This window comes from Rana temporaria, chromosome 3, assembly GCF_905171775.1.
Source record: "Rana temporaria chromosome 3, aRanTem1.1, whole genome shotgun sequence".
NCBI classification, from domain to species: Eukaryota; Metazoa; Chordata; class Amphibia; order Anura; family Ranidae; genus Rana; species Rana temporaria.
Window position 1 is genome coordinate 361,010,423 of NC_053491.1, and position 14,349 is coordinate 361,024,771.

The 14,349-nt window shown below is 48.2% G+C and overlaps 1 protein-coding gene across 1 annotated transcript in view; it reads left to right on the forward strand.

The window, feature by feature from the left end:
* The first annotated feature begins 1,813 nt into the window (after nt 1-1,813).
* Nucleotides 1,814-14,349, forward strand: part of WNT5B (Wnt family member 5B) — a 198,788-nt gene continuing 186,252 nt past the window's right edge. Inside the window, exon 1 of the mRNA XM_040345302.1 lies at nt 1,814-2,302. Coding sequence (XP_040201236.1) covers nt 2,297-2,302 — 6 coding nt within the window. The 5' untranslated portion in view covers nt 1,814-2,296. The remainder of the gene's footprint in view (nt 2,303-14,349) is intronic.

Sequence of the window (14,349 nt, forward strand, 5' to 3'; positions counted from 1 at the left end):
ATGTAAGGGGGCACCCTGATGGAGACCCTGATGTAAGGGGGCACCCTGATGGAGACCCTGATGTAAGGGGGCACTCTGATGATGACCCTGATGTAAGGGGCACTCTGATGGAGACCCTGATGTAAGGGGACACTCTGATGGAGACCCTGGTGTAAGGGGGCACTCTGGTGGTAACCTGATGTAAGGGGGCACACTCTGGTGGAGACCCTGATGTAAGGGGGCACTCTGATGGAGACCCTGATGTAAGGGGCACTCTGATGGTAACCTGATGTAAGGGGGCACCCTGATGGAGACCCTGATGTAAGGGGGCACACTCTGGTGGAGACCCTGATGTAAGGGGACACTCTGATGATGACCCTGATGTAAGGGGGCACTCTGATGGAGACCCTGATGTAAGGGGACACTCTGATGGAGACCCTGGTGTAAGGGGGCACTCTGATGGTAACCTTGATGTAAGGGGGCACTCTAATGGTAACCTGTTGTAAGGGGGCACTCTGATGGAGACCCTGATGTAAGGGGGCACTCTGATGGAGACCCTGATGTAAGGGGGCACTCTGGTGGTAACCTGATGTAAGGGGGTACTCTGATGGAGACCCTGATGTAAGGGGGCACCCTGATGGAGACCCTGATGTAAGGGGGCACCCTGATGGAGACCCTGATGTAAGGGGGCACCCTGATGGAGACCCTGATGTAAGGGGGCACCCTGATGGAGACCCTGATGTAAGGGGGCACTCTGATGATGACCCTGATGTAAGGGGCACTCTGATGGAGACCCTGATGTAAGGGGACACTCTGATGGAGACCCTGGTGTAAGGGGGCACTCTGATGGTAACCTGATGTAAGGGGGCACACTCTGGTGGAGACCCTGATGTAAGGGGGCACTCTGATGGAGACCCTGATGTAAGGGGCACTCTGATGGTAACCTGATGTAAGGGGGCACCCTGATGGAGACCCTGATGTAAGGGGGCACACTCTGGTGGAGACCCTGATGTAAGGGGGCACACTCTGGTGGAGACCCTGATGTAAGGGGGCACTCTGATGGAGACCCTGATGTAAGGGGCACTCTGATGGTAACCTGATGTAAGGGGGCATCCTGATGGAGACCCTGATGTAAGGGGCACTCTCATGGTAACCTGATGTAAAGGGGCACACTCTGGTGGAGACCCTGATGTAAGGGGGCACACTCTGGTGGAGACCCTGATGTAAGGGGGCACTCTGATGGGAACCTAATATAAAGGAGGACTCTGATGAGCACTCCTGATGTAAAGCGGGGCTCTAATAGGTCACAGGTTCTTTAATCACCCCAATCTAATGACCGCCTAATACATACATACTAGTGTTTCCCAGGACATGACAGACTGTCAGTGACTCGCATACAGTGTTGTCATTGTTCCCCCGATTTATTTTTTACTGCACCCCCAGATCTGATTGGCTAGATCCTCATGATAGAAAGTGGAGATTCTCTGGAAAAAACTGATACTGTTGCTGTATATTATTATATTCTAACAGATCGGGAATGATTTCATACAGAATGGTTACTAAAACATGCACTTTGATTGTTTAATTCCTAGTTAGTTTGTGGAGTACGATGGAGTTGTGAAGCAGACATGGGGGGCGCTGGGGGTGTCCCCTCCAGGAACAAAGCCCGATCAGTCCTGGACATCAGCAGAGCTCAGCGATCCCCTTCTCTGTACTTAGGTAGTGGGCGTGGTAATGAGCGGTGGGCGGGAGACAGACTCGCTATGCAGAGTAGGCTTAGGGGGGGTGTGCTGCGGTGGGCGGGGTGATCGCGGAGAGGGGGCGTGTCTAGGGCTCTCCGCTCTTCTCTCACTAGTGACACTGGCCGCTCCGGGAAAGTTTCTCATCTGGAGTGTCAGGGGCCACACAGAAACTCTTAGGGGCCACAGTGTGTAGCCAAGGGCCGGTCCTTACAGCCTGGGCGCACACCTGAATCCAGGGGCAGCAGAGCATCTCTTACAAGGGCCACCTTCTGCAGCCAGGAACTACAGAACCCTCCAGGGGCCACAACACATCTCAGGGGCCAGTCACTGCAATCGGGGGGCCACACCTGCAGCCAGGGGCCACACTTTGCAGCTGGGCACCCGTGCATACATTTATGGGAACACATTTATAGCCAGGAACCACAGATCACCTTTCAGGGGCCACAGAAGGGCTGTCAGGGGCCAATTCCATCGCAGGAGAGTGACTTGGACTTGTGTCTGTGGTATGACCCCCGGAGCCCGGTGACCCGAGGGTGACAAGGAGATTACTTTTGTCCTGGGATCCTGTGCTGGACATGCAGGTGAGTCCTGTCCTTGGTGACAACACTAACTAACCCAAACTAACTAGTCTTCCCAGGGGGGGGGGGGGCACTAACTCTACCAGCCCCCCCATGGGGCAGATCCTGCATAGCTGATTTACAGGGACATGCCCTCTGCTCTCCTGTTCCCTGATCACATTAGATTTCACTTTTGTTACAAAATGTATTTTATTTATTATTGTATTCTTTTTATTTATTTATATAATGCAAAAATATTATGAGTTTTTGGTAACTGAATGGGAGGGGGTTTTGTGCTGGAAATTGTGGGCTCATGTGCTGGACAGTTGTCCTAATCCCTCCTTCTCCTTCAAGGGTTAATCCGCTCTCCCATGGACGGGTGTCAGTATATACTGGAAATTCCTATATACAAAAAAGTGCTCTACACTTGTATTAGGGCTATAGAAGGACCCACACTGACCGTGGGAGTTACTTTGTAGCAAAGGCTGACTATAGATGGGATTTGCGTCAATCAGATCACCTCAAAGGCAATCGCCATCTGGCAGTTATCAAGCAAACTGATTTCCCAACGCAACAAATAAAAAAAATAAAAAATCGAAAAAACAGGAGACGTTGCCGCTGAATCAAGATGTAAAAAAACTGGCGCATAAAAAAGAAAACAAAAAAAAAAACGCTTTTGTGGCTAACAGGAGACGTTGCCGCTGAATCAAGATGTAAAAAAGTGGCGCATAAAAAAAAAAAAAAAACGCTTTTGTGGCTAACAGGAGACGTTGCCGATGAATCAAGATGTAAAAAAAACTGGCGCATATAAAATAAATAAAACATCGCTTTTGTGGCTAACAAGAAATATTGCCGCTGAATCAAGATGTAAAAAACTGGCGCATAACAATTTCCAGGGAAAAAAACTTTTTATTTTATTTTTTATACCTGGCCATACACTGTACAATCTGCTCCTCAATTGCTTTTAAAGTGTCACACACCTATATATTATACACACTATACAATTTTCTGTCGATTTTTTTTCCTTCTTTTCCATATAATGTAAGGTCAAACCTTGAAGCCGTGTACACACGATCGGTTTGTACGATGAAAACAGACCGATGGACCGTTTTATCAGACAAACCAATCGTGTGTGGGCCCCATCAGTTTTTTTTTCCCATCGGTGAAAAAAAATAGAACATGTTTTACATTTTTCGGAAGCATTGAACTTCATTTTTTCCGGCTCGTCGTAGTGTTTTACGTCACCGCGTTTGGACACAGTCGGATTTTTGACTGATGGTGTGGAGGCAAGACTGATGAAAGTCAGCTTCATCGGATATCCGACGAAAAAATCCATCGGATTAGATTGCATCAGATCGTATGTACAGGGCTTAAGAGTTTGAATTTGTAGCCAATCAGGCAGGCCCTTGCACTACGTGGTTTTGGTAAATCTAAAGGAAATCAGACAACAAAAGTTGTGTGTGGTCGAAGTTTCTGTGTGATAGGATTTTTTTTTGAGGCACAACTATACTTTCTTTATTGTGGTAAAAAAAAAAAAAAAAAATGAATATGCCATACAACATTACTATACAATCAGATTGCACAATCTGCCCAATTTGTAGCCAATCAGGCAGGTCCTGGCACTACATACATAGACGATGGTGGATCTAGAGGAGATTGTACAATTAAAATTGCATAGCGCACAGCCAGCTTAGGTTTGGCTGGTATTCCCTGAGCGCCATTACGATTTTTTTTTTTACGGTCGGCCATATACGTTGGTTTAGTCTTCATTGTCCTTGGTATGAGCGGCCGTAGATCCAGGTGAGTAGTGGGCGTCGCTCTCCCTTATCAGTCGTCTGCCGTTTATCTCAGTGGAATTGTGAAGTTGGTTTTGTGAATCAGTTGTTATCCTGTACATTGTTATCTGTTTAGTTTTTATTACTCAGGTATTTTGTAGCAATGCTTCGTCCTTATTTACTATCCCACAGTGTGTGTGTGTGTGTGTGTGTGTATAAGTGTGTGTGTGTGTGTGTGTGTGTATATAAATGTGTGTGTGAGTGTGTGTGTATAAGTGTGTGTGTGTGTGGGGGGGGCGTACAGCTGAGTGCGTTAAGCTGGAATGATGTTCGAAGATTCATGACTTTGTGGTCCTGTACTCTTTTCTTTCCATCCTGTTACTTCCCATCCCTGGTGGATTCTGATTTATGTTCCATCGTAAGCCGTTATTGGAACCAATCGGTTGCAAGGGCCCGTTCACATCAGCGCTGGTGTGCTGTGGGAGGTCAGCGGCGCTGATATGCCGATCATGGCATATCAACACTGTTTTGCTTTTTTAAATTAACTTTATTGAAATGTCACAAAAGCGACATTTCATTAGGTTCTTTTCGTCGCAGTGCGAGGCGGTAGAAAATGAAGTGCATGCGGCACCGCATCCCATTGGTGTGAATTGGCCAGGTGGGGGGACGAGGCTTTTTTGTCTGGTCTTTCCGGGGGGAATGCTCTGGAATGGCTGCCCAACGCAGTCCTGCCACGCCTAGTGTGAACAGGCTCTTATTATGTATCTTTTTACCCCAAAAAAACTAAAAATAAACACGTGATCTTGTTTGGTCCGTTAAATACACTACTGAAAGTGGTTTGATATATCATAAAAAAATATGTTCAAAAAAATATTTGATCCTGCCAGAAATGTTGAGGCTTGATAACTTCCTGTGCTGACTGTTATCAATTACTTTGTTGTGAGTTATCCCTGAGAGCCGGTGTAGTGTCAGTTTGCTGCCTATCGTAGAATGCTGCGGAAGTCACGTGGCGGCCAACTGCGCATGCACGATGCGTTCCAAACGCAAGTGCGATGCGTTCCAATGGATTTACGACAGTACACACCAGCGAACCTGGCATTCAGGGCGACGTGGATTTAGAGGAAAGTGGCCAGTCGGCTCGCTCGGCCTCCTGGCTCTTTTTTTAACATCCTCCAATCCACGGGGATGTTAAGGAAAGAGCCTGGATGCCAACCGAGGTTTCACTGGTATGTACTGTCGTGAATCCATTGGAACGCATCGCATTTGCGTTTGGAATGCATCGCGCATGCGCAGTTGGCCGCCACGTGACTTCCGGAGCATTGTATGATAGGCAGCAAACTGTGACAATACACCGGTTCACAGAGGGGCGACTCAGCCACCTGACAAGTCGCGCTCCGCTCTATTCAATAGAACCGTTCTAACAGGAGAGACGCAAGTCGCTCCGACTTAGAAAAAGGTTCCTGTACGACTTCGGGGGCGACTAGGGGTGACTTGCATTGACTTCAATACAGAAGTTATTTTGCAAGTCGCCTCTCACGTAGTCTTAAGATCGCCTTGCCGAGTCGCCCCCAAAGTCGTGCCGCCCTAGTGTGAACCGGCTCTTAGGACTACAGAGCCACACCCCCTCTGTGTTATGTAGAATAGGAGAGAGGCAGGGTTCTGTAGTCCTGTATTTTTCCTTTTATCCTAGTACAGTGATGTCGAACCTTGGCACCCCAGATGTTTTGGAACTACATTTCCCATGATGCTCAACTACACTGCAGAGTGCATGAGCATCATGGGAAATGTAGTTCCAAAACATCTGGGGTGTCAAGGTTTGCCATTACTGTCCTAGTACAATAGAGCAGGGGTGACAAACTCGCATCAGCATCATGGTCACCCTCTTATTGTTGGTTGTAAATAGTATGTATGTAATAGATGTCCAGAGCACCCCACCCCCCCTTCCTTTAGATGTCAAGAGCCCCGGTGTATTGTCACAGTTTGCTGCCTATCCTAGAATGCTCCGGAAGTCACGTGGCGGTCAACTGCACATGCGCGATGCGTTCCAAACGCAAATGCGATGCGTTCCAATGGATTCACGACAGTGCACACCAGTGAAACCTCGGTCGGCATCCAGGCTCTTTTCTTAACATCCCCGTGGATTGGCGGATGTTAAAAATACGAGCCAGGAGGCCGAGCGAGTGGAGCGAGCCGTCCGAGCGAAGCGTGGACGTGAGGCCGACTGGCCACTTTCCTCGAAATCCACGTCGCCCTGAATGCTGGGTCCGCTGGTGTGTACTGTCGAAAATCCATTGGAACGCATCGCACTTGCGTTTGGAACGCATCACGCATGCGCAGTTGGCCGCCACGTGACTTCCGCAGCATTCTAGGATATGCAGCAAACTGTGACACTACACCGGCCCCCACCATCAGAAGTCAAGAGTCTCACACCCTCCCTTACATCACAGTGCACCCCCTTACCATGTGCAGCTGCCAGGAAGAAGCTAGGGGAGGAGATGGGAAGCAGAAAGTGTAGGATCTGGAGGAGGACCAGAGGAGTCCGCTGAATGCTGAGACCAGGGGAGGCAGAGGTGCTGTGGCTGCACAGAGGCACAGAATCTGAAGGAGGGGTAAAGTCCTTCTCTCTGCTGCCAACTGCTGAGACAGGAGGAGCTGCAAGGAGTAGCGCAGGATCTGGCAGAGCAGTTCTGTCCTCCTTTCTGCTGCTGACTGCTAAGAGAATGTGGGGGCAGAGATGAGGGGGGGGGTGGAAGCTGCAGGATAGGTGCAAGGGCCACATGAAATGGGCTGGCGGGCCGCATTCGGCTCCTGAGCCTTGTGTTTGACAAATGTGCAGTAGAGGGAGAGTATTGTCTTCTTAGGACAGGAAGTGTTACTGGCAGGATCAGCGGTTAAAAATAAAGAGAAAGAGGAAACAAACCCTGCCACCACATCGAAGCACTATTAAAGTGCAATCATTTTTTTTGGGGTTCAGATATCCTTTAAAGCTTATGTCAAGCCAAAACATTGTTTTATTTTTCCTTTTGGATTGAGTAGAGAATGTTGGGATCACTGTTTTTTTTTTCTTCCTGTCTGTGTCCTTTGGAAGGGATTTGCCTTCACTTCCTGTCCTGCAGACACAGCAGAGAGGGCTCACCAAAGTGAAAAGATATCCCCTCCTAGATAGTTGTCACCAGCACAGTTGTCCCCATTTGAAGATTTCCTATCGCTATCTATTGTGAAAACTGAAACGTTTTGGATTTGATCTACTTGTACCAGAGCCACCAGGACAGACAGAGTTGGAGAATCTCCCCAGCGGCCGCACAGACCACAATAGAAACACAATCACCTCCTGCCAGCTCCTGCCCCCACCACCCCCTGCCACCATCACCTCCTGCCAGCTCTTGCCACCATCACCTCCTGCCAGCTCTTGCTGCCATCACCTCCTGCCAGCTCTTGCCGCCATCACCTCCTGCTCTCACCACCACCTCCTGCACCCACCACCCCCACCTCCTGCACCCACCACCCCCACCTCCTGCCACAATCGGCTCTTGCCACCATCACCTCCTGCCCCACCACCTCCTGCCATGGTGCCACCATTACCTTTTCCACCATCACCTCATGCCCCCATCACCTCCTGCCAGCATTACCTTCTGCCACCATCACCTCACCCTGGACATGGCTGTGCTGTGCTGGGCTCAGGGCTGTGCTGTGCTGGGCTCAGGGCTGTGCTGTGCTGGGCTCAGGGCTGTGCTGTGCTGGGCTCAGGGCTGTGCTGGGCTCAGGGCTGTGCTGTGCTGTGCTGGACAGTACTGGGCTGTCACGGCTCCGTCCTCTGCCTATGGCGAGTGCACTGCACGAGCCAACGAGTGTCACTGTCACTGCAAAAGTGTCTCTCCTGAGTCCTCCTGACTCGATCGGCTATTCAAAAATGGCACCGGGTGGCGCCATTACGTAACTGCGGATTCGCTGCCCGGCCGAGCGGATACAAGCTTTCCCGGCTTCGGGCTCGGGAAAGCTTGTATCCACTCGGCCGGGCGGCGAATGCGCAGTTACGTAATGGCGCCACCCGGTGCCATTTTTGAATAGCCGATCGAGTCAGGAGGACTCAGGAGAGACACTTTTGCAGTGACACTAGTTGGCTCGTGCAGTGCACTCGGACGGAGCCGTGACAGCCCAGCGGCCATCTTTTTTACGGGCACCCGATGCCCATAACACAGCATTATCGGCAATGTTTTCGGCCGATATGTGTCGGCACCGATATATCGGTGCATCCCTACTGACAGGGTTTCTAACCCTTCCCTCACTTTATCCAAAACTAAAAAGGAAGTTTTGGCTAGATAGAAATTTTAACTGATGACCTTCTGGACATCCACGTGTGGATACAATAACACGCCTCATGCTGTCCGCGGATTTATACGATTTCTGCGCTTCCTTGAAAATCACTTATGATGTTTGGGTGATGTGTAACTTTTCAAGCTGCGGGTGTGTTAAAGTGATCTGGGAAGACCCAATTTGAATGATCATCCAGAATTCTTTGGTTCTTGTGACTTTGCAATGTGCCCACCAAAGTACTTCTGAGCAGTTGCAGCAGGTGTCAGTGGTGTTTAAAGTGGACCTGTCATCAGATGAATATTCTTATGGTAAAGGCAGCATGCTCATCTGTGAGCCTTCTGGTCGTCTGCTTTTATCTCCAGAAGGACAATGCCATCTTTGTTCAGGCATCATCCAGGGTCACCATCGACTACCTGGACAGAGATGCCAGCCTTACAAATGACACAGTCATGTAAATCCTGGTCCATGTGGAGTTCATGGCTGTTCTCACAAATATCCGACATTGATCAGCTCCTGTATGAAGCTTCTCACCTTGCTACAAAAGTACAATGTTGTAGTCTGATCATAGGGTTAGAGGAGACTGGGGAAATGCTTTTTCCTGCCTGCAGAAGACTGATTACATCATGTGCAAGCTAGGAAAAATCACTAACCTAGGAAAAGTCACTGATTAGATCTTAAAGTATTACTAAACCCACAGCAGTAAAATCATTCTGTATATGCAGTAAAGCATGCTTGTTATACTCACTGTGGAACCTAAGGGGTTAATCCTCGGCATTGTGTAAACAGGCTGTTTGATCCTGTCTTCTCTGATCCTTCCCCTTCTTCCACTGTCCCCAATCTATTTGCTGATAGTACAGAGCCTCGGGGACACCCTGCACATGCTCAGTTTGGTGTGTATTGCTCGAATTTTCTTGGGAGAATGCATGTGATCAGCACATGGCCAATCAGCACTGTCCAGACAGAGGGTCAGGGGTCCTGCAGCATGATAGGACAAACAAACAAATACTCTTGCGCATAAGTGTGATGTCTGGATGTTCAAGGGATAATTTCTCAGGCCTTGCTGCCTAGCAGTCATAAAAGAAATAAAGGGCCTAATCCACAAAAACCCGGCGCGACGTAATTTTTCCCGTATAAGTTACACCGCCGCAAAATCTCTACCTAAGTGCCCGATCCACAAAGCACTTACCTAGAAATTTTGAGCGGTGTAACTTAAATCCGTCCGGCGCAAGGCGTTCCTAATTTAATGGGGCGAGTCCCATTTAAATTAGGCGCGCTCCCGCGCCGGACGTACTGCGCATGCTCCCGACGTCATTTTCCCGACGTGCTTTGCGCAGTTTTACGTTGTGCCGGGTTATGTGAATCGCGACGGGCGTAAAAAAAAAAAAAAAACGAGTTGCGGCGGAAAAAAAAAAAAAAAAAAAAAGACTGCGACGCGGGATAGAAGGGTCTACTTTTACATGGTGTAAACAGTTTAGGCCTTGTAAAAGCAGCCCTAATATTGCGACGGCAAACTAATACTTACGGAGAAAAAACGAAGCGTAAAAGCTTTGTGGATCTCGGTAAGTGCTAATTTGCATACCCGAAGCGGCATTTCGACGAGAAATGCCCCCAGCGGCGGCTGCGGTACTGCATCCTAAGATCCGACAGTGTAAGTCCCTTACACATGTCGGATCTTCTGCCTATCTATGTGAAACTGATTCTGTGGATCAGTTCCATAGATAGAAACAGGGATACGACGGCGTATCAGTAGATACGCCGGCGTATCCCTTTTGAGGATCAGGCCCAGAGAGAAGAGGGCGCACCAGTCTTGTGCAGTATCCTTTATACATTTATTGATAAAAACAGATTAAAACTGATCACCAACATGTGAAAAAAAATCGTTTTGTGAAAGCCTCCTGAAATGGTGGCAGTCGGTCTAGGTGTGTAGACGGTCTCCAGAAGGTAAAGGAGAGGACATCGGGGCCACTACTGACTGACACATTTTGCAGGGATACCTTCTTCCTCAGAGCATACACACATCATAGAACAGTCAGAGGAGAATGAAAACTTCTGTAAGCTTTAACCAGACACTGATAGAAGTCACAAGATTGCTATATACTGCTGATGAGAAAGGGTATTTACTAAAATAATTGCATTTCCATGTTCTGTGTGCTGCTTTTCGGAACCCTCCCCCCCTCCGATGTCACATTTGGCACCTTTAAGGGGGGTGCAGATACCTGTCTAAGACCCGGTTCACACTGGGGCGACACGACAGGCAGCTCAGCCGCCTGACGTGTCGCGTCCCATTCAATGCAATGGAACCGTTCTAATAGGAGCAACACAAGTCGCTCCGACTTAGAAAAAGGTTCCTGTACGACTTCGGGGGCGGCTCGGGGCGACCTGCATTGACTTCTATACAGTAGTCGTTTTGCAAATCGCCTCTGAAGTCGTCCTCAGGACGACTTGCAGAGTCGCCCCCGAAGTCGTGCCGCTGCTGTGTGAAGCGACTCTAAGACAGGTATTTGCACCCACTTCTGGGAATACGGAACTGTGGCAGCCACGCCCCTACCTGCAGCACTCACTGTCTTCTAGGAAACACAATGTTCCCAGGAGAGAGCGGGGACCAGTGACGGCGCGGCGTGCTACTCGCGCTTGCGCAGTAGGGAACCGGGCAGTGAAGCTGCAATGCTTCACTTCCCGATTCCCTAACCGAGGATGGCAGCGGGTGCAGCCGAGGGACGAGCAATTGCTCGTCCTTGGCTGCCGACATCACGGGGGCGCTGGACAGGTAAGTGTCCATTTTTTAAAAGTCAGCAGCTGCAGTATTTTAAAAAAAAATAACTAATTTGGCGGAACCTCCAAATTTTTAATGATTTGAGGGGGAGCTTTTTCTGGACAATGTTACTGTTGCTGTTTATTGCGTATGTAAAGAAATGTATTTGTGCAGATTTGTAAAGTTGTTGAATTGGGGATTTCAATTAGGAAAAGCGAGCCTAGCACTGCCCATAGAAATTCGTAACAGTTCAGCAAGCACCAGCCAAATTTCTATCCATGTATGGCAGTTGCCGTTCAGCAAAAGTTGTATATAAAGAGCAACTGAAAATATATATATCCAGCAGTAGTGCTGCCTCCAAAATTGAGATTCCATCCATCCAGGGGCGGACTGACAACTCATGGGGCCCTTGGGCAATAGAAGATTATGGGGTCCCTGTGCTTACAGATGGCCACCATGCCAGGAGGCAGTGCAGAGGTGGGGCAGCTAAAATCTTGGGATTTTCACATCAAAAGCATGTCGGTTTCGGACATATCAGGGACAGATGTAAAAAAAACACAGATTTTTACATACTGTCCCTGGTTTTATTGAGCCTGGCAACCCTGATGGGGCCCCCTAGTGGCATGGGGCCCTCGGGAAGTGCCCGAGTGCCTCAATGGTCAGTCTGCCCCTGCATCCATCCCTGTACACCTCTATGACTTGGTTATCCTTACTCTGTAGGAAGTGAGACACTGAAGGAAATTTTGCCTCCCCCATTCGATTTTTTTTTTTTTTTGGTTGGACTTGTGTCTTTTTTCAACCTGATTAACTATGTAACGATATTGTGAAAAGTTTTTCTGCTTATGGAGAGCTAGGTCATATTTTCTGACTTTAAAACAAAAATTTACAACCTTTGCGTTTCTCATCGCTTCCAACACCCGGGCCCATATTAGCACAGCGCCGGTAATATGCCTGCGTCGGAGACTCTTGTTTCATTGGAGTGCACACAAAAAGGACATTGTATATGCCTGTCGCAGAGTGTTTAAGGTGAGCCGTGTACAATCAGACATGTGGATCCCAGACTACGCACTGTAAACACACAAAGATTAGGGAAGCTGTTAAAGTTTGTTGCCGCTTCAGTGGACAGATATGTCATGGTTATAAAGTTATCCATTCACAGAGGGCGAGTGTGTGTCCAGATCTCTCTATATATGCCTATATATATATATGTGTATGTCATAATCACCAACCAAATGGGTGCTCTACCTATAATTTGTGTCTTGACCTATAGAAATATCACTATAATAACCATATAAAAAGAGAACAAATACTGTATTTAGCAAACAATACATGTTTATTACATCATTGAAAATGTCTAAAATCATATAAAACGTTGACCCACGATGACCTGGACTAATGTGTGCTCAATGTCTATAGAAATAACACATATATCATAATTTAAAATGTCCAAATCATACAACTGGTAACATCATGAAGACACGCAATTTTATATATCACGAAAAGTCACAGCTCCATTTCCAAGGAGCATGCAAAATACACTATATTGTCAAAAGTTTTGGGACGCCTGCCTTTACTTGCACATTAATGGCATCCCAGTCTTATAGCTAGATTCAGAAAGAGGCAAGCCGGCGTATCAGTAGATACGCCGTCGTAACTCTGAATCTAAGCCGTCGTATCTTTAAGTGTATTCTCAAAATGAGATACACTTAAATCTAGCTAAGATACGACGGCTTGCGCCGTCGTATTTTAGCTTTCTATTTAGGCCGGCCGCTAGGGGCGTGAACGCTGATTTACGCCTAGAATGCGTAAATCAGCGAGATACGCCTATTCACGAACGTACGCTTGCCCGTCACAGTAAAGTTACGCCGTTTACGTAAGGCGTTTTCAGGCGTAAAGTTAGTCCAACAAATAGCTGGCCTAGCCAAAGTTAAGTATGGACGTCGTTCCCGCATCTAATTTTGAATTTTTTTACGTCGTTTGCGTAAGTCATCCGTGAATGGGGCTGGACGTAATTTACGTTCACGTCAAAACCAATAAGTCCTTGCAGCGTAATTTGGAGCATGCACACTGGGATACGTCCATGGACGGCACATGCGCCGTTCGTTCAAAACGTCATTTACGTGGGGTCATGGTTTATTTACATAAAACACGCCCACCTCTTCACAATTTGAATTAGGCGCGCTTACGCCTGCCCATTTACGCTACGCCGCCGTAACTTAGGACGCAAGTGCTTTGTGAATACAGCACTTGCGTCTCTGACTTACAGCGGCGTAGCATAAATGCGATACGCTACGCCTGCACAAAGTTAAGCCAGTCTTTCTGAATCTGGCTATTAGTCCGTAGGGTTCAATATTGGGTTGACCTACCCTTTGAAGCTATAACAGGTTCAACTCTTCCTGGAAAAGCTGTCCACAAGGTTTAGGAGTGTGTCTATGGGAATGTTTGACCATTCTTCCAGAAGAGCATTTGTGAGGTCATGTTGGAACAAGAAGGGACTATCCCCAAACTGTCCACTTAAATTTTCCAAAATGTCTTGGTATGCTGACTGGGGCGTGGGGGTGTCGGCAGTAAAGCTATAAGATTTTTAGTGATGTTTTATCATCATTTTTGCGGCGCTATTAGACCGCTAGCGGAAGCTCTTAACCCCCGCTAGCGGACAAAAAAATGGTTAAAACCGCCCACAAAGCATTGCTGCAGTGGCGCTTTGCCGGCAGTTCAGCGGTGCTGCCCATTGACTTCAATGGGCAGGGGCGCTGTAGGAGCGGTCTATACACCACTCCTACAGCGCCTCAAAGATGCGGCTAGCAGGACATTTTTTACCGTCCTGCCAGCGCACCACTCCAGTGTGAAAGCCCTCCGGCTTTCACTCTGGAGTGAAAGGAGCGGCTCTTTCAGGGCGCTTTGCAGGCGCTATTTTTAGTGGTGGTGGGAGTGTCATGGTCTTCGGCTGCATGAGTGCTGCTGGCACTGGGGAGCTACAGTTCATTGAGGGAACCATGAATGCCAACATGTACTGTGACATACTAAAGCAGAGCATGAGCCACTTCCTTCAGAGACTGGGCCGCAGGGTAGGATTCCAACATAACGAAGAGGACTCCAGTGGCAACCTGTTAAGCTCTGGTAAACTCCATGCCCAAGAGGGTAAGGGCAGTGCTGTAAAATAATGGTGGCCACAATTTGGACATTTTCATTTTCACTTTGTTGCCAGCGGTTTATACATTATTGGCTGT